This window comes from Eubalaena glacialis, chromosome 18 (assembly GCF_028564815.1).
Source record: "Eubalaena glacialis isolate mEubGla1 chromosome 18, mEubGla1.1.hap2.+ XY, whole genome shotgun sequence".
Lineage (NCBI taxonomy): Eukaryota > Metazoa > Chordata > Mammalia > Artiodactyla > Balaenidae > Eubalaena > Eubalaena glacialis.
The window spans coordinates 61,388,052-61,408,875 of record NC_083733.1 but is presented as its reverse complement, the minus strand read 5'-3'; the positions used below and the strand labels follow the sequence as shown (position 1 = coordinate 61,408,875).

Below are 20,824 nucleotides of genomic sequence, written 5' to 3'. Positions count from 1 at the left end.
AAGTCCTTGGCACTGGATCTTTTTGTGCTTGAATGGAAAGATGCCCGTGGAATATTAACGACACAAGCAAGCTGTAGAACCACATCCTCATAATGACGATGAAAACTGCAAACACTTGTATGGGAACACCTGTGTGTCAGGCCCTTCTAAATGCTCTACGTGTATTAACTCGTTTAATCTTCATGGGAACGCTGGGAGGCAGGGGCTGTTTTTAGCCTCCCCGTTTTCAGAGCGAGAAGCTGAGGCCCCGAGAGGCCCAGTAACTCGCCCAGGGTTGCACTGCTAGCAAGCGGCAGAGCTCAGATTCACTGCTAGGACGTCCGGCTCCAAATCTGGTGCCCCGTGCAGCCTGCCGGCACTCGGCCAGCTCGGCTCCCCCACTCCAGAGAAGGCGGCTTTTCGTGAGGATGCGGCTTGTGACCCTGTCCACCCCTCCAGGAAGCCCTCCTGGATCTCCACCCCTTTGCCCGGGCCCCACCCCACACCTGGTGATGTGACGGTAGGGGAGGCACGTGTAGGGTGGGACTCATGACTGTCAGAGGATGGGAAGCCGTGCCGCAGAAGGTGCTCATGCACACCCCACTCCAGCGCCCCCCACCCCCACTCGCCAGGTCTGTTCCTGGCCCTGTCTGCCTGGGCAGGCCGGCCCTCACCCCTCCTCCCGGGCCTCACCTTGAACTGGCGCCGCAGGTTGGCCATCTCATACAGCCGATGCTCCTCTATGCCCCGGTGGCGGCACCACCTGCGAGAGTTTCTGCTCCGTTCAGATTTCACCTGGGTGGAGGTCCGGCCACCAGAGGGTCAGGGCCTGGCCAGCTGGGAGGAGGGATGGGGGTGCCGACCCACTGCCCAGACGAACCCAGTGTGAGCCCAAACACCAGCCTCTGGGAGGATGGCAGGCAGGCCTGCTGGCCCTCCCTCAGCACCACCTGCTCTCCTCCTTTTTCCAGGTCTCAGCCCCACTGCCCCCTCCTACAGGAAGCCCTCCCAGACACCACATGGGGTCAGACACCCTACCTGGGCTCTCCCAGCCCCTTAGACTCCCCATCACAGCCCAGTCTGGGTGGTCACTGTCCAGGGACGGTCTCTCTCTTGCACTGAACTGGGAGCCCAGGAGGGCCGGGCCGGGTAGTTTTAGTCACCACTGGGTCCCCAGCACTACCCAGAACAGGACCCGGCCCGGTCAGGGAACGTGTGCTCGAGATAGAGCCCCCACCCTAAGGCATCTAAACTCTCTCCAGATGGCACTGGCTTTCGTCAGCGCTTTAGAAACCGCAGGCTCCCCCTCAGGCGGGGGCCTCTGCACGTGCTGGTCCCACGAATGGAGTCGGGGTCCTCCGCAGACAGGCCCGGCCTGCGGAGGGCTCAGTGGTCGTCCCTGGGGTGGGGGTGGGGCGCACAAGGAGGAGCCACAGCCTCAGGGAGGTCCTGGCCCCGTGAAGAACGACAGTCAGACGGGGGCACCCTGCTGTCAACCTCACCTGCACCCAGGTGTTGAAGACGTTGAAGAGCGTGAAGGGGTCGCCCTGGTCACTCTCCAGGGGTCGCCGCGCCGCCACACACTCGGGGTTGCTCTGGGCACCGCGGGTGAAGGGCGACTGGACGCTGAGGGCGGCGGCGATGGTGAGCACAGGCTCCGCCAGGTGGAACATGGAGCCCAGGATCAGCATCTTCCCTGGGGGCAGACACCGCGCTGAGCCTCCTGGGCGCCTGACAGCATCCCCAGCCCTCTGGGACCCCTGACCCACCCTCCACCTCACCCACAGAGGGCCTCGGGAGCCAGAGGGACAGAATCAAACCCAGAATCGGATCCCAATGTGATGGAAGACTGTTTCCACCTGCCCCAAGGTCAGTGGCCTGCATGTCATGCATCTGACTCACCCTCACTGTTCCCCTTGCCTACGTTTCCAGAAAGTTCCTGTTACACATGTAGCCTCATAAGATAAAGTAGGGCAGTAAAACAAGGCTGTCCCAGAACCCCCTAGCTCTGTCACCTCAGGCAAGTCCCTCCACCTCTCTGTGCCTCTGTTTCCCCATCTGTGAAATGGGTTAACTGCAGCATGTACCTGCTGTGAAGATGAACTGTGTTTCACCTGTGAAGCACTGGAAGCTCCACCTGGCACAGAGCAAGAACGGTGACTGAGCCACCTGGGCCCAGAACTGCCCAGCACTGCATCATCTGTGTCTCCTGCTCCGCAGAGCCTGGGGACCGATGGTGCCAGCCTGACTGGGGCGTGCCTCCCTGGCGAGCGAGGGACAGCCTTTCCCTGAGCCTCGTTTTCCTCAACTGTACAACGCGAGCGCCCAGAGGCCCTCCCCTCACCAGGTGAAGATGAAATAAGGGCCACAAAGTCTTCCACTGACACAAAGCAAATGCTCACAGACTGTTCTCTTTCTTCTCAGATCTGATTCTCCTTGCACTAGCCCTGTTTCCTTCTAAAATAAACAAAAATAACCATTTCCATAGCTGTGGGTGGCCCTCAGGGTTGGTGGTATCCAGCCTGCTGCCCGTACTGACGCTCCAGCGTGTCGCAGTGATGGAGACTTTAACGACACTGACACAGGCAGAAAGCGCCCCTGAGCATTATGCTTGGGAAGTGGTGCCCCAGGTGGTAGAACTCAGCTAGGAATATTCTCTGGGCCGTGGATTGCTGGTAGACACAGAATGTCTCAAGTCAGGAGGATTGGGCAAGATGAATATGCCTCGGTCAGCAAGTTCCTCGGGAGGGGCAGGGATGACTCAGGATGAGCAAGAGGAAGAGGCAGGCGGTTTTGACATCCAACCGCAAGAGAGGGGGTACCACGGTGGAGCTGGGGACAGGCTGTGCAGAGGAGGGAAGTGTCTGTTTTGTTCACTGCTGTATCCCTGGCGCTAGAACAGGACCTGACACAGAGGACCTGAGAATGAATGGACAGGGCCCAGAGAAGGACCAGACTTGCCCCCGGGCCACTCAGAGCGAGCAGTGTCCCACACCCATTCCCAGGACCCTATGTGATCACCCACAGGGGGGTCCTCACCAATCACGACATCCACAGGCAGCTGGGCCAGCAGGGACCCGATGGGGGTGAGGGCCTCTGAGCTGTCCAGGGCCCCCTGGTCCCGGAGGTAGAGGATGGCCGTTTCCAAGCTGGTTGGTGGGGGGGGCTCGATGAAGGGAAAGGTTCGGGGGTCCCCCACGCTCATGCCCTTCATCTGGAATGAGAACCAAACCCTGTCAGGAATGGGGAACACATGAGCCGCTGTGGAACACTGGGGGACTCAGGGATCACAAACTTGTGATACTTTAAAATGCCCAATGTCAAGGCCCATTGTACGGAAGCAGGGAAGGAGGGCCATTGTCTGTCTGTCTGCCTAGCAGCTCTTCTCCACACCCTGGCCATGGAGTGAGCAGACAATCTAAGCTGGACCAGTTGAGGTTTCTCAGCCTCTGGTCAGAGCGACTGACTAAGGAATGAGCACATGACCTGAGCTGGGCCATTCAGAATCCTTCCCTGGGACTTTGCAGACTGGAGCTGAGAGAGAGAAGCTCCAGCATCCTCTCTGGTTGTGAGGGGCCAGGATGGAAGCCCAGAGCTATTGTGGTTAGTTTTTCCACTGCCTGGAAATTAGCCCATTCACAGCAGATGGAGAAATCCTTAATTTTTCCTAAGCTAGACCCCCCCCGCCCAACATGGACACACAAATCCATAAAATCCCATTTTCTGCTAACAACAGTTTGAGTTGGGTTTCTCTCACTTTTGACCAAAGCATCCCAACTGATTCAAAGGCCCAGAGGGGTAGCAGGTCATGGGGAGGAAGCAGTGAAACAGGTACCGTCACCAGGTCTGGCATGGCATAGGGAAAGAGCACCTCTCTGGTGAGTGGATGAAGGAAAGGCTGGCACGCGGCTCACATGACCATGAGAGGGTGAGAACAAGGCTCAGAGAGCCTAGGGGTTCAGCCAAAGTCTCTGGGTAAGGCGCCCTGCTCTCCTGGGCCTGATCTGGAGGGCACCGGAAGTTCTGGCATCCACCCAGCAACCAGTGGTACCACCTTCCTCCCTGCTCACGAAGCTGTGGTGTTGTCTGGGAGATCACTAATACTCATTAAAAGACCTTTGAATTAGAAGCTCTGGGTGAGGGGTAGGGCACGGATGTTTTCTGTTTTTTTAAGCGCTCTCGTGATTCCAACGTGTAGCTGGGACTGCGAATCACTGCTCTGATCCAGTCGGGCAATGCCACCCCCCCCCCCACCGGACAATTACAGGTCACAGAGTGGACATGTGACCCGGTTCTGCTGACAAGACAGGATGGGAGACCAGCCGGGGGCTTCTGGAAAAGGTTCCCACGGCCTTAAAAATGAGACCCACAGATTGGGAATTCCCTGGCGGGCCAGTGGTTGGGACTCCGCACTTTCACTGCCGTGAGCCTGGGTTCAATCCCTGCTTGGGGAACTAAGATCCTGGAAGCTGCTTGGCATGGCCAAAAAAAAAAAAAAAAAAATGAGATCCACAAAGAGGGGCAGTTCATCACCTCTGCAGCCAGATAGTAAAGAAGGAGGAGGTGCTGCCCATGGCTACCAGAGCCAGGTGGCATTCATGAGGCACGCTCTGGAGCTTGAAACCTCAGATGGAATCCGGGCTCTGCCACTTGCCAGCCATACCACATGGATCAAGCTACTTAACCTCTCTGCATCCTTTTTCTCATCCATAAATTGGAATAAGTTTACCTACTACAGAGATTGTGTGAGGAGCAAAATTTATATACATAACTCAGGCACCTAGAACAGAGCTAGCACACAGGAAGTACTAGGTAAGTGCTTTTTATCATCATCATCATCATCGTCATTAGAACAGCTGCTGCTAAGCTGAGGCTGGAAAGCTAGAAAAAACCCTGGTCCTTTATGACATCACCATTCTATTTAAATAACCAAGCCTGGGGACTTCCCTGGTGGTCCAGTGGGTAAGACTCCACGCTCCCAATGCAGGGGGCCCAGGTTCAATCCCTGGTCGGGGAACTAGATCTCGCATGCCACAACTAAAAAAAGATCCCACGTGCCGCAACTAAGACCTGGCACAACCAAAATATATTAAATAAATATTAAATAAATAAATAAATAAATAACCAAGCCTGGTACTTCCCTATCTCAAGGTTTCTTGTTATGTGAAACGGTACATTTTCTGTATTGTTCAAGTCAGCATTTTTCAAACAGCAGGTTATGTGAGTCAGGAACTCCATGACATGGGTCACAACTGGCATTTTTTTAAAAGGAAATCAAATGAATAGAAACAATCAGTGTGCATCACCCATAAGAAAGGGGGCTGGTTCATGCCTCTCTCCCACCTGGGCACGTGTGAGCCTGAGGCAGATGCCAACTGCTGTTCCCCACTTTCAATTTTGCTTCTTCCTGAGCACAGAGACTACACTTCCCAGCCTCCCCTGCAGTGAGGTGTGGCCACAGAACTGAGCTCTCACCAGGGTGAGTGGAAGGGAAGTACACTGCTTGTGGACCTGGCCCTCACACCCTCCCAAACGTTAAGTCCCACGCTCTCTCCCCATCGCTGGCTGACACACATGATGAAGAGGCCCCAAGGAGATGATGGAGCCATGAGAGGAAAAAGGCCCAGGTCTCTGAATAAAGGAAACTGCCCACCAACCCAAGCACTAATGTTCTGCTGTGTTGGCTGTTATGTGAGTGGGTCTATTTGTCACAGCAGCCTTATTAAGCAAAACTAACTACTGAGATACAAGCCATGACATAAAATGTACTGAGAAACCCCGGTTTTGTGTTTGTTTGTTTTTGTGTTAATAAATTTATTTATTTTTGGCTGCGTTGGGTCTTCGTTGCTATGCGCGGGCTTTTCTCTAGTTGCAGCGAGCGGGGGCTACTCTTCGTTGTGGTGCGAGGGCTTCTCACTGCAGTGGCTTCTCTTGTTGCGGAGCACAGGCTCTAGGTGCACAGGCTTCAGTAGTTGTGGCATATGGGCTCAGTAGTTGTGGCTCACGGGTTTAGCTGCTCCGCGACATGTGGGATCTTCCCGGACCAGGGCTTGAACCCGTGTCCCCTGCATTGGCAGGCAGATTCTTAACCACTGCGCCACCAGGGAAGCCCGAAACCCCGGTTTTAAAAGCCACTTCTTGATGGGTTTTCTGTTACAGCTGAAAGCATTCTGATTGAGTCACAAGGTTCTTCCCATGACCCTGTGGATTTGGGGGGACAGTTCTCCCCTCAATACGGGATCTGACATTTGGAAGGAATGAGTTCCACTCAGTGGCCTGGCCAGCCCTGCCCTTCCTGACCCTGAAACCATGTCTAAATGCCTCCTGGGTTCCTCTCTGGCACCAGCACTCAGGATCCAGTCCCCTACCAGCCCCTGCCTCACCTGCAGCACCAATGCATCCAGGGCGACCCTCCGAATCTCCGGGACAGGGTAGGGGGCGAAGGCATCGTAGTCCGATTCGGCATAGAGGCGGAAGCAGACACCAGGGCCCGTGCGGCCCGCCCGGCCCTTACGCTGCTCAGCACTCGCCTGACTGATCCAGAACTCCTGCAGCCGCTGCAGTTTGGCCTGCGGGTCATAGCTCATCTCCTTCACCTTCCCTGGGTGGGCAGGAGGGTAGCAGGGAGGGAAGGGGATGTGTGTGCAGGAGCCACGTGGGCCCTCCATGCGCCTGGCCCTCTACCCAGCCGTTCACTCACTGACACCCTCACTTACTCCTTTGTTCCAGTAACACTAACTGAGAGCTTACTCTTGGCCCCACCCTACCATTTTGTTAATGTATTCTTTAGTTTCCTCATTCACTTATCTTTTCATTTATTTTCTCAAGCCTTTTCTTACTCAGAGGTTCAGTCATCCAACATAAAATCACGGAATCTTTTATCATCAGTGGCATCAGATTCAATACAATAAGATAACTGCCGACATTTATTGAGCATTCACCCTGTGCCAGGTACCAGCCTCAGCCCCCAAATGTATTAACTTCTTTAATCCTCACAACCTGAGGGAGGTGCTGTTATTATTGCCATTTTACAAATGAGCAAACTGACGCACTGAGAGTCACACAGCCAGCAGTGTACCTGCAGGCTGGCCCCAGTGTCTCCTCGCCACTAGGCTATGCTGACTTTCCAGAGAACAGTCTAGTTGGGAAGACAGACAATAAATAGATTAAGATATATAAAATATAATGCCCATACTATGAGGAAAAATAAAGCCTCATAAGGGAAGTGACAGTGAAAGGAGATCACTTAGATAAAGTGAACAAGTGGGCTTCTCTAATGGGGAGACATTTGCGTAGGTCCTGAAATAAGGTGAGGGAGTGAGCCGTGTAAAAATCTGGGGAGAGACAGCTCTCAGCAGAGACGACGGTAAGTGCAAAGGCCCTGAGGCAGGAGCAAGCTAGGAAGGCCTGAGCAAGATTAAGATGCTGCCACTGCTCCACAGCCCTAAACACTACCTCCTCCCTGCTGTGGTCCGGAGTTCCCTCACTACATGTGCACAGCTCCAAACCCCACACTTCTCACCAGATCCTTGAGGTAGCTGGGGGGCAGCGCTTACCAGAATCTACAACAAAGCGGATCCCATCAATGGTGACTGAGGTTTCAGCGATGTTGGTGGAGAGGATGCACTTCCGGACTCCAGGTGGGGCCACGTCGAACACCTGGGGTATAGTGAAGAGGCGGCATCAGTGCCTTATCTTTCTCTCACCCCAGGCCCTTCACACAACTAACTCGGCACTCACTAACCCACGTGTCCAGTGGCCTCCTGGATGCCTCCTGGATGTCCCATGGGCACCTCACAGCTATATGTCTAAAACAGCCTCAGCACCTTCTACTGAACCCTTCCCTACTCGGGCCCCCATCTTAGAGATGGCTCATCATCTACTGCATCACCGGGGCCAGAAACCTGGGCTGTCCTGGGTGTTCCCTCCCTTCTCACCCACCCAGCCACACCTGATCGTCTTGAACATCTCATGAATTCACTCCCTCCTCCCCAAACCCACAGCCCCTGCCCTGCTCCACGCCCCTCCTTTCCCATCCCAATCCCGCTCCAGCTTCCTCCCTGGGCTCTAGTCTCATCCCCTCCCATCCAGCCTTCACATGCAGCAGAGGGATCTGCTAAAGCACAAACTGGCACTGCCCGCCACCTTGCTCAGAACCTTCCCATGACCCCCCCAGTGCCCTCAGGACAAAGCCCACCACCACATTGGGTCTTCAAGGTCCCTGGTGGTCTAACCCTGCCCACCTCTCCAGTCCCATCTCTCCTGACTTCCCCTTCACAATCTGGACCCAGCCACTTTGAGTGCAGTTTCCCAGCTGTCCCATCTTTCTTTCACCCCAGGCCCTTTGCACAAGCCCTTCTCATGGACCCAAGAGACAGCCAAGCACAGTGGTTAAGAGTGGCTGTCAGCAACTGCAGCCTGCAGGCCAAATCCACCCTGCCACCTGTTTTTGTAAATCAAGTTTTAATGGAACACAGCCTCACCAGGTCAGTCTACAGCTGCTTTCTACCTGTAATAGTAGAGTAGTTACGACAGAGACCAAAGAGCCCATAAAACCTAAAACTTTGCCCTCTTCACAGAAAGTCTGCCAACCTCTAGCTAAGAGTATGGGCTCTGGTACCAAATTACCAAGTTCTACAGCCTGGCTCTGCCAATTATGTGACTTTGCATAAGTGCCTACGCCTCAGTTTCTGTATCTATTGAATGGGGACAACAGGACCTGGCAGACAGGGCGGCTGTGAAGATTAGAGACAACGAGTACACAGAGCTCAGGACTCTGCCCAGCACAAAACAAGTGCTCCACACACTTCAGCTAGGACACGCTTCTCCTTACCCCCTTCCTAGAATGGGGCTTTCTCAGGTCTCCACGTGCAGAGTCCCTTCCTCCAGGAAGCCTTTCCTGAGTCCACCAAGACTCTGCTCTCAGAGTATCCAGAGTTCTCCTCTACCACTTGTTGGATTGTCAATTACTTGTCTATCCCCCCTCAGCAGACCAGCAGCTTGAGGGGAAGAACCATATCTCAGCTCCCACTGGGTCCCAAAGAGGCCCCTGGGAGCAAGGGGGGCACTAAGGAGGTGCTCAAAGGTTGTTTCTTTAATCACTAAACAACCAAGTCTGACCTGAAGGGATTCTTCCGGAGATGACTATGGTAGTCAGCCTCCAGGACAGCCTGGGGGAGTCTCAACTCCCGGGATTCACACCCTCACCCAGTACCTTCCCCCTGAACAGGGCAGACCGGGTTAAAAACTAAGGGATAAGGCTTCCCTGGTGGCGCAGTGGTTAAGAATCCACCTGCCAATGCAGGGGACACGGGTTTGAGTCCTGGTCCAGGAAGATCCCACATGCTGCGGAGCAACTAAGCCCGTGCGCCACAACTACTGAGCCTGTGCTCTAGAGCCCGCGAGCCACAACTACTGAAGCTCACGTGCCTACAGCCTGTGCTCCGTAACAAGAGAAGCCACCGCAATGAGAAGCCCACACACTGCAACGAACAGTAGCCCCCACTCGCCACAGCTAGAGAAAGCCCGTGCTTTTCCCAACACAGCCAAAAATAAATAAATAAAATAAATAAATTTAAAAATAAATAAATAAAACAAAACTATCTACTATCTGGAAATTAAAAAAAAACAAAAAACAAAAAACAAAAAAACTGGGCTTCCCTGGTGGCGCAGTGGTTGAGAATCTGCCTGCCAATGCAGGGGACACAGGTTCGAGCCCTGGTCTGGGAAGATCCCACATGCCGCGGAGCAACTAGGCCCGTGAGCCACAGCTACTGAGCCTGCGCGTCTGGAGCCTGTGCTCCGCAACAAGAGAGGCCGCGATAGTGAGAGGCCCGCGCACCGCGATGAAGAGTGGCCCCCGCTTGCCACAACTAGAAGAAAGCCCTCACACAGAAACGAAGACCCAACACAGCCATAAATCAATAAATAAATAAATAAATTTTTTAAAAAAAACAAAAAAAAACTAAGGGATACTGTAGAAATGATGGTTTGTGATTTCCAAAGCTAGGTCATAAAAGATGTTGTGGCTTCTACTTTGGTCTCTTGGGAAGAGCCAGCCACCATATTGTGAGGACACTCAAACAGCCCCCTAGAGAGGCCCCCAGCCAACAGCCAGCTCCATCTGAGAACACAATCCTCCAGCCCCAGTCAAGCCTTCAGATGAGAGCATCCCCAGCTGACATCTGACTTCAACCTCATGAGAGAACCTGAGCCAGAACCATCCAGCTAAGTTCCTCCCAGATTTCTGATCTACAGAAACTATGTGAGATAATGAATGTAACATTAAACGTGCTGCTAGGTTTGGGGGTAATTTGTTACACGGCAATCAATAACTAAGACAGTGACCCAAAGGCCTCTCTCCCAGCACCCTTCCATTCCAACCAGGCGGTCTCTTCACCTTTCCCCACACCCTACTCACAGGTTCCCACCTCCAGGCCTTTGCTCAAGCTGGTTCCCCCCACCTGGACTGCCTTCCTCCCTCTTCTCCTACTCAAAACCCTCCTTGTCCTCCAAAGCTCAGCTCCAATGCCTCCCACCTCATCAGGAACTCAAAGATGGGAGCAGCCCCTCTGCAGCCCACAGCCCTGGCTTGTGGGGTCACATCAGTCCTGCATTAGCCGCCCTCAACCCCTCCTAGACCCCCATCTGCCCCACGCGGCCTGGCTGCATGCGCCACCTTGTCCTGGTCGGCCACAGAGAGGGCACTGTGCAGCGGCAGCACCGCCCAGCGCTGGGTGTGGCTGGCGTAGGTCTGGGCGGCCTCGAGCACGGCGCTGATCTCCGCCATGCCACTGAGGAAGACCAAGAGGTCACCCCGCTCCTCGGGTGGGTACTTATTGTCAATGGCCTCCAGCACCCTGAGGAAGGGCCGCGGGTCCAGTTTTTCCGACTTGGATGTTGTCGGCTCGGCCTCCTGCGGCTGGTACACGACCTGTGAGGAGACAGCCCCAGGCAGGAGCATACCTTGTCACTCCAGCTCCCGAGCAACGGGGCGGGGAGGTCACAGGCTGACAGAGAAGACACAGATCAGTCAGGCAGCAGACAGCACACTCAAAGACGATAATTTGAGGAGGATGTAATAAAAGGTCAAAGTATCAAGGTAATTGGAAGGTTTCTGGGGTGCTGGTAATGTTCATGTTTTTTAATCTGGGTGCTGGCTCTATACAGGTATTTAATTTGTGAAAATTAATTGAGCTGTACACTTATGATATGGGTACTATTTTGTATCCAGAGTGTAACTCCAACAAGAACAAAATTTTAAGGGGCAGAGTTGGGATTAAAACTCTAGAAATCACTTCTCTGAAAGCATCCTCACTGTTTCTAATGGCTACTTAGAAGACAGACTGATGGGCATTTAGACCCAGAAACCACAAGGGACAGTGCATCTCCTGGTGCTAGGAACCTCAGAGCTCTTAGCAATTCCTGGGCCCAAAAACAAGAGGAAGTAGTGGTTATCAAAACCATAAAGGAGAGAGCTGTGTGGAGAGACATCTCGAAAAGGAGCTGTGACTTCGGGTGAGGGTCACAGTTCACTGGAGACCTCGGGGGAGGGGGCTGACTCTCCTTTTCCCACTAGCCAACCAGAAGGCAGAGGGGAAAGGGGTCCGTTTGTGCCTCCCAGGGAAGACAGGAAGGTGGGGAAGGGACAAGGAGATCTGGAAGGGCAAACAGAAGCTATCGAGCACAGGGCCATGTCTGTCTGTGAGTGGGATTCAAGTCCTGGCTCTGCCACTTCTGAGAAACTGCTAAACACCCTGTAATGCACAGGGCAGCCAAGAATTATCCAGACCCAAATGTCAAAAGCGCTGAGTCTGAGAAACCCTGCCCTATGAGATGGTAGAGCAATGAGAAAAGAGGAGCCTGGGTCCCTGAATGACCACGTAGAACAGAGCTGCCCATCAGCCTGGACCAGCCACATTTGGCTGGCTTGGGTTATATATGAAAAATTTATTTCTATGTTATTTGAGCCTTTAAATTTTGGGGTCTCCTCTAACAAGCACTTAGCACTCTATCCAGCACACTGTAAATGCTCCAAAAACAGCAACTTTAAAAAAGAGAGAGAGAGAGAGAGAGAGAACATCATTAATCAAAGAGATGGGAAACAGAGAAGAGAAGAGAAGGGACATGTCCAGGGTGGCCAGAGACCAGGTGGGAAGTCTGGGGAGGGGGGAGGGGGGCACTGACCGTGATGGGGAAGAGCCTCCCGGGCACCTGTACCACGGGGGCATTGCCGAAGTAGCTGGAAAAGAGCGAGATGTTGATGGTGGCTGACATGAGGATGACCTTGAGGTCAGGTCGCTGGGGCAGCAGACGCCGGAGGATACCCAGGAGAAAGTCGTTGTGGAGGTGCCGCTCGTGGACTTCATCCACGATCAGGACCTGGTACTGCGGCAGGCTGGGCTCCCGCTGGATTTGCCTCAGGAGCAGCCCCACTGTCAGGAACACAATCTTGGTGGCCGCCGAGCGTGTGCTCTCAAAACGGATCTGGTAGCCGACCTGGGAGTGGGGGGCAGTGGGAGCGTGTGGTCAGGAGAGGACCTGGGCCTGGGCCACAGCCCCTCGCCCTCCCCAAATTGAAAATCTGAGCAAATGTCCCACATCAGACTCTGGAGTCCAACAGGTTTGGGTTCAAATGCCACCTCTGCCACTTAGTGCTGTTGACTTGGGCAATTCCATCCCACAGATGCATATTTTTTCCTCCTAGATGCTGTGAGAATTACATGTGCTAATGCACATAAAGTACTTGGCACAGAGCCTGATGTATGATACTAATTAATTATAATAGTAATGCTTAACCTTTCTTTGAGTCCTTTCTATGTATCAGGAACTACTTTAAATCTTTATGTATATCAACTCACTTCATCCTCACAACTACCACACAGTATAAGCACTAGTATTACCCTCACCTCAGAAATGGAGAAACTGACACCAGTCATCCAAAGTAAAACCGCTAAAAAGTGTTATTGAGAGGAAATGTATCTTAACCCCTACCTCACATCATACACACATTGATTTCAGATGAATTACAGTCCTAAATGTAAAGGTTTTTAGAAAAAAACAGGACATCTTCATGACCCTAAAGTATGCAAAAATTCCTTACACAGAACCCAAAGAGTGGCAACCATGAAAAGAAAATGACAGACTGTATTATATTTAAATGAAAAGACACCATCATCAAAAGACACCATTCAGAAAATGAAAGGAAACTCACAGAATAGAAGACAAGATTTACAATACATAAATTCTACAAAGGCCTCATATCCAGATTCTATAAAGACATATAAATCAAGAACAAAAGCACAGAAAACACAAAAGCGAAATGGGAAAAAGACTTGAACAGACCCTTCACAAAAGAGGATCTCCAAATGGCTAATACATACATGAAAAGGCACTCAACGTCCTTAGTCATCAAGGAAACACAAATTAAAACTCACAATGCAGGGACTTCCCTGGTGGTCCAGGGGTAAAGAATCCGCCTTCCAATGCAGGGGACACGGGTTCGATCCCTGGTCAGGTAACTAAGATCCCACATGCCGCGGGGCAACTAAGCCCTCTCGCCACAACTAGAGAGAGAAAAACCTGCATGCCACAACTACAGAGAAGCCCGCGTGCCACAAGGAAAGATCCTGCATGCCTCAACAAAGATCCTGCATGCCACAACTACTACCCAACGCAACCAAAACAAAACAAAACTCACAATGCAAATTAAAATGTGGTATCACTACAGACCCACTGGAAAATCTAAAATGAAAATGATTAACCATAACAAGTATTGGTATGACCCAGTGATCCTACTCTTAGATATATACCCAGCAGAAATATGTACCAAAACACACCAAAAGACATGTTATAGGATGTTCGTAGTGGTACCATTCACAAGAGCCTAAAACTAGAACTCTCCCCAATTCCCATCAACAGTAAAAGGAACCAATATCTGTGGTGCCTTCACAATGGAATACCATACAACAGTGTGAATGAATGGTGTACATCTACATGATAATACTATCAGTGAGTCTCACAAAGCTGATATTGAGCAACAGAGGCCATAATTGGCCATAGTGAGCAAGAGAACATACTTTTTGATTCCATTTATAAAAAGTAAGAAAAAGAGGGACTTCCCTGGTGGTCCAGTGGGTAAGACCCTGCGCTCCCAATGCAGGGGGCCCCGGTTCAATCCCTGGTCGGGGAACTAGATCCCGCACGCATGCTGCGACTAAGAAGTCCGCATGCTGCAACTAAAAGATCCCACGTGCCGCAACTAAGACCCAGCACAGCCAAAACAAACAAATAAATAAATAAATTTTCAAAAAAGTAAGAAAAAGAGGAGAAAATAATCTGTGACATTCTATCACTAACGCAGGTCTGATAATCTAGCACTAAAATGACAATCTATCCCTAAGAATAGTGATGACTCTTGAGACCTCAAGGCAGTAACTGGGAGGCGAAACGAGAAGGTTTCTGGGGCGCTCGTAAGTTTGATTTTTTTACCTGAGTGCTAGTCACAAAAATGCAGTCAACTTATGAAAATTCACAGAGTTATATACGTATGATACGTGCATTCTTCTGTATTATGATAACTTCAATAACAAAAATTTTTAAGTGGTCGAGCCAGGATTAGAACCCTAGAACTCATTAGTAGGAAGCATCCTCATTCTTTTTTTGTGACTGCCTAGAAAACGACTGGTAAACACTGAGGCATTTCCGATTTTTGACTGTTAAAGTCCTACACTGGGTAATGTTAGTGCCTCTGTCATTTGGACCATCTCCAGGCCAACTGATGGATAAATTTCTAGAAGAATCATCGCTGGGTCAAAGGGTAAGTGCTTTCGTAACAATACTGCCATAGGGCAACCAACTTATTCCGCAAGGTCACTGGGAAAAACTGGAAACCTGTTCTGTCCCACTCACCTGTGAGCCATACTGACTGAGGCTCTCAAAGCCAACCCGCTTGGCCAGTGAGATGCAGGCGATTCGCCGGGGCTGGGTGCATGCCACGTGACTGAAGCCAGCGGCCAGCAGGTACTGGGGCACCTGAGTGGACTTGCCGCAGCCCGTGTCACCTGCCACCACCACCACCTGGTGCTCCTTCAGCGTCTGCAGGATGCGGTCCCCGTACTGGGCGATGGGCAGCGCCACGCGCTCACGCTGCAGTTTGGCCAGCCGCCCAAACGCCTGCTTCTGGCCAAAGTCCAGGTAGTGCAGCAGGGCCTGGCGGAACTCAGACACTCTCTCCGGGGCCAGGCGCCTGCCTAGCCCCCGAGAGCGCCGAGTGTCGGGGCCAAGGACGGAGAGGTTGATGCGGTAGCGTGGGTCGTAAGCGCGAGGTAGGTCGGCCAGTGCCGGGATGCTGTGCTTGGGATGCCTAGAGTCTTTCTCCTCCTTGCTGGTGGTCTTGAGATTCTGGAATCTCTGCAAGCGTTCAAAGAAGGTCCAGAACTTCTGGCACTCCTCAGAACCCTGCCGGATATAATCCTCATCACCGAAGAAGGCATCCTCAAAGAGGCGACGTGTCTCTGGACAATTCCAGTCCCATTTCTCCGGGTCCTCTTCCTGACTGGGAGCTGGGGGTCGGTCTCGGGGACCCCTGCCCTCCCTTGTTCTGGGAGGCGGCATGCCGTGGCTAATCCCAGTATTGTCACAAAACTGGCCTCAGTTCTGATCACCTGGACCAGATATTCTCAGCCATTCCCCACCTCCTGCGGTGAGCGGCCAATGCCTGCAATAAGGAAGCACTTTCTCTTCAAAGAGCTAATTTCCTCCTCAGGGGTGGGATAGGATCACAGCAGGTGCTGGCAGAGTAAATGGCCTGCGGCCTGGGTCAAGCTGGTGACACACAGGGCACCTCATGACTCCTGTGGTGAGCTCTGGGATGGACACGAGTTCATCCTGGGATTTCGGGCCCTGAATGTTTGCGGGAGAGAAGAGAAGACATTCATTCATTTTTAGAAACATTTACTAAGAGCCTGCTGTTGGGCTTCCCTGGTGGCGCAGTGGTTGAGAATCTGCTTGCCAGTGCAGGGGACACGGGTTCGAGCCCTGGTCTGGGAAGATCCCACATGCTGCGGGGCAACTGGGCCCGTGAGCCACAATTACTGAGCCTGCGAGTCTGGAGCCTGTGCTCCGCAACAAGAGAGGCTGCGATAATGAGAGGCCGCGCACCGCGATGAAGAGTGGCCCCCGCTTGCAGCAACTAGAGAAAGCCCTCGCACAGAAACGAAGACCCAACACAGCCAAAAATAAATAAATTAAAAAAATTAAAAAAAAAATTCTTTAAAAAAAAAAAAGAGCCCGCTGTTTCGCAAGCACTGGACTAGGGGGAGGGGCAGCGATGAGTACGAGCACAGAGTCCCACAGGTGGTCATTTCGCCAGACTCGGACAATCCCGAGATGGAGGCTGTGATAAAGGAAGCCCAGGGGGCTGCGGCAGCCTTCCTTGACCGTGCTAGGGAGTCAGGGAAGGATCCCCGCAGGAGGGAATGTTTGACCTGAAGGAATGTAGGCCATGTGGCCAGTCAATGGCAGAATGTGGTCCTGAGAGGTAATAACATGAGAGAATTGTGGTCCACTGAGTTTCAGGACCCCTGGGAACCCTCTGAAATCAAGTGCACAGTTTTGCAAGTGTTGCATTATGTATGTTTTGTTTCTGCCTGCCCGGCACTTTTTTTTTTTTCAGAAAAACGTATGCACTTTCCTTTGGAGAGCAGCCCTTCTTGGAACCCACATGGTTCCCACTGCCTTTAAGTTAAGAGAATTCCTACGGGTTGGGCAAGTGACAAAGGCCTGGCCAATCACAGTAACCTACTCCCCCTTTAACCAGTGACTGGTCTGAGGAGTGGACACATTGGCCCGAGGAGGGCCAATCAGGGTCTTTCCCTGGAATTTACACTATGTTATTAGGAGAGAAAAGCTTATTTACTGTGGCTAAGCAAGGACGATATAAACAGGGAGTTGTTTGTAGCAGCTCTTAAATAGTCTTTCCTAGAAATCTATCGTACAGAAAAGCCTGCACGTGGGCACAATGAGGCACACACAAGGATGGTCACCGAGCAACTACAAGGAGAGAAGTGGAAGAGGGACGGGGAGAAGCTTGGCAACATCATTTAGTGCCTGAGGCTTAGTTCCCTCCAACCCTCCACTTCATGGCTACACAAGAAAATGTCTTTTTCTTAAGGTTTGGTTTCTGACTCTTAGCTGATAAGTCCTAACTAACAAAGCACATCCCCTCGTATGTGCAATTTTCTGGAGGGAAGCCCATCACTCAGATTCTTAAAAGAGTTTATGATCTTAAAAGGGTCCCGAGACTTCCATGGTAAAGACTTCATGGTCAGGCAGATCTGGGTTTGAATCGCAGCTTTATCATTTATCAGATGTGTGACCACTGGCAAATTAAACCCTTTGAGGTTTTCTTCATCTATAAAATGGGGACAATACCCATCTCAAAACACTGCAATGTTTATCACCTAGTCTGGCACAGAGAAGCTAAATAGGTAACTGGTATACAAGTCCAGCGCTTTCTCTCCACCATGACTAATAGCGAAAACAGTGAGAGGAACCACGGGCATATAACCTGGGAAAAAAATTACACTCAAATGGCCACAATTCACCTTGGTTCATTAGCAGTGCTTTCACCTACTCTGCCTTCAGTCTCTGAGGGCCATCACAGAAGAGTTCAGAGGTTCCATCTCTGTAGCCTCAGAGGGACCCAGACCAACCCTGGGAGTTATTAGAGCCAGGGGAGGGTTTCAGCTGAAGAACTTGTGAACTGGCAGAGCTGTTTCCCACAGAAGCAGTAGCCATGTGTGGGGATGTGTGGGGAGTGCACATCAATTCCTGGTAAACACCTGGGCTGCGTGATGCCACAGCACCTTCAGAGGGAATTCCTGTTCTAGAAGGGAAGGAAAAGGCCTTGGAAGACTGCTGTGATGCTGAGCCAGTGTTCCTCAGAAAAAGGCAGGGACAATTAGACGGAGGAGAGCATTCCTCCCAGACTGCTGACTGCCTATCCTTGCACGTGGGCCAGAATGAGAGCATCCTCATGACTCTCAAGGAATCCATTCATCTTAAGACTGCCTTTTAGACTTCCTGGATCTACTAGTTTCTCTGTAACTGTGTCTCGGACCATCTCTTGGTCTCTGGGCCTGTATTTCCTAGGCTTAAGGCTTTTAGAGGTTTTCTCTGCTTCCCTATTTCTCTCCTGTCTGGCTCTCCATCTTCAGGTCTCTTGTCTTTTTTGGTCCATCTTGCTCACCACCCTCATCTCTCTTCCCTTTCCTTGCCTGGTCCCATCTCTTTTCACTTATCTAATGCTCTCCCATTCTGATTCTGTTCTTTAGTCTGATTTTCTCTCCAACTGTCTTTCTCCATTCGATGCCACTCCACTTCAGTTTTCCATCTGTCTCATTTTCTGTTCGAATCTTTTTTTCTGACTCTCCGTTTTCGTCTCTCTCCATCACTCTCTTCCTCCATCATGACTCTCTCATCTCTCTCCACTTCTCCCTAAAATTTTGTCACTCAGTTGTCTGAAGCTTTAACAATAGCTAACATTTACTTAGGGCTGACACATATACCAGGTACTATTCTAAATCACTCATATATATTTATATGCATACATATACATCATACACACATATACACACTTTTCTCGCAACCCTAGTTTTCCACTCTCATCTTTCTACGTTCCCCTCCATTTCCCAAGTTCCCGGTGCAATCACATTTCTCTCGTAGTCTCTCTGAACCTCTCTCGGTTGGACCCATCAGCCTCTTGCCCTCGACCTCTCCAGTTTTCAGCTTCCCTCCTCTCTCAACCTCCCCGTCTCTCGGTCCCTCAGTTTCTCGAAGCTTCTTTCCGTGCCTCCATTTCTTTCAGCCTCTCTGACCCTCAGGTTCTCTCAGGAACGCTCAGGTTCCACCTCGGTCTGTTTCTCCCGGCTGCTCGGCCTCCTCCAACACACTGCCTCATCTCGGGATTTCCCTCCCCCCCTCAGCTCGCTCCCAACACGTTCCCGAACCCGATCGGACTCCGGTCGCCGCCACCGCCACCGCCGCCCTGCGCAGCCGCCCCACCCCCTCACCTCGTTAACCGCCGCGAACGCCTCAACTTCCGGTCTGCAGGGTCCCTCACGCGCCCGAAACCGGTCCTGCGCCTGCGCACGCCGTCCTCACAGCCCAGCCCCGCCCCACTGCAGACATGAACCAGTGAGCAGCTGCGAGCGCCCAAGACTCACTCTGCGCCTGCGTACAGCACGCTCAGGCCCCGCCTCGCTTCGGGCGGAGCCTCGGGTGACGCTGCGCCCTCTAGGGGTCGGTGGAGGCGTGACGGTGGAGACTTGTTCTACCTTGCGCTAGAACAGCTAGTACTTGCATCTGGGGATCGCCCGGACGCTGGGGTTTTAGCCGAACTAGGAAGCTGGCCGGAGCCCAGACACTATTAAAACAGTCCCGTTATTTACTTATTATGATTCATAATTATTAATACATAATTCTATCAATGTATAATTCACCCTATCAACTCACTAATGAATAATACAACTCAACTTCCCAGCTTTCTGTCTTGGAGGTCCTATGTTTTCCAGCGACAACCACAAGGATTAGATAGTCGTTAAGTGTTTGTTGAATGAATGACTAAATGAACGAGAAAAGTCAGTCCTCTTTAGTCCTAGATGGGCCAGTCATTGCAGCACTGAGCCTCAGTTTCCCTATTTATAACACGAGTATAATACCTACTTTTCAAGATCGTTGGGAAAAATAAATGCAAAAATATACATAAGGTACATAAACTTTTTTCACTACTGTACATATAGGCGCTTCATAAATGTTAGATTTTTCACTTTTATTTTTATATCCTTCCTGTCATTCTCCTCTTACCTTTGGATAACTTTGCAGTTAAGGAGGTACAACCTTCATTTCTGGAATCAGTTCTAGGCACTGAGGATACAGAAATGGACAAAACAAAGGAGCTCATATTTTGGCGGGGGAGGCTGACACATAGATTAAAATAAATAGACTGTCAAGCAGAACTGCATCCTCTACGGAGAAAAACAAAGCAGGGAAGGGGCAAGGAGTGATACTCTTTGGCCCAGTGACAGTCAGAGAAGACATCTCCCAGAAAGTAGCATTTGAGCAGAGAGCTGAAAATAGTGGGGCTGCAAGCCATGGGGATCCCTGGGCGGGGATGTTCTAGGTAGAGGAAGCCCCAGAGGCAAAGACTGAGATGACCACAAACTTGGAGGGTTCAAGGGCCAGCAAGCAGGTTTGTGTGACTGGATGAAGGATAGGGGAATAGTAGGGAGAGAGGAAGAGGATAGATCGTACACACCAAAGTGAGGACTTTGGCTTCCAATCTGAGTGAGATGGGATCCTTGGGCAGAGTTCCATGTGACTTAGATTTTAACAGAATCCTCTGGGTCCCATGTGGGGAACAGACTATAGGGAATCAAGATGAGAAAAGGGGACCAGAGAGGAAGCTACTGCAATAGGTGGCTGGACCAGGACGATGGCAGAGAAGATGGATATTTTAAGATAGAATCTGCAGGATTGGCTGCCAGATTGGCCATGGAATGTGAGAGAGAGACGGCAAGGATGACCCCAAAGTTCTTGGCCTGAGCTCCTGGAAATACGGAGTTGCCATCAACTGAGATGGGGAAGATGCAGGAGGATGGCTGAGAGAGAAAATCCAGAGTTCCATTTTGAGCATATTGAGTTATTTATTGTACATTGAGTTGGGATGTCAAGTGGGAAGTTGCATGTAACTATCAAACCCTTGGGAAACAGTTTGAACATAGGCCAATTCTTGCGTCATTATCAAAAAAAGAAGAGGAAGAAATTGACTAACATCTGCTTAAAA

The 20,824-nt window shown here is 51.3% G+C and overlaps 1 protein-coding gene across 2 annotated transcripts in view; it reads right to left on the bottom strand.

Moving 5' to 3' along the window:
- Positions 1-19,139, bottom strand: part of DHX34 (DExH-box helicase 34) — a 29,170-nt gene extending 10,031 nt beyond the window's left edge. For both annotated transcript variants that reach the window (XM_061173340.1, XM_061173341.1), the window contains exons 1-9: positions 19,053-19,139; positions 14,890-15,882; positions 12,166-12,477; positions 10,658-10,912; positions 7,536-7,638; positions 6,363-6,580; positions 3,019-3,193; positions 1,482-1,675; positions 673-774 (exon numbers count right to left, since the gene is read on the bottom strand). In XM_061173340.1, the coding sequence (XP_061029323.1) occupies positions 673-774; positions 1,482-1,675; positions 3,019-3,193; positions 6,363-6,580; positions 7,536-7,638; positions 10,658-10,912; positions 12,166-12,477; positions 14,890-15,594 (2,064 nt within the window). In that variant the 5' untranslated portion in view covers positions 15,595-15,882; positions 19,053-19,139. The remainder of the gene's footprint in view (positions 1-672; positions 775-1,481; positions 1,676-3,018; positions 3,194-6,362; positions 6,581-7,535; positions 7,639-10,657; positions 10,913-12,165; positions 12,478-14,889; positions 15,883-19,052) is intronic.
- Positions 19,140-20,824: the final 1,685 nt, after the last annotated feature.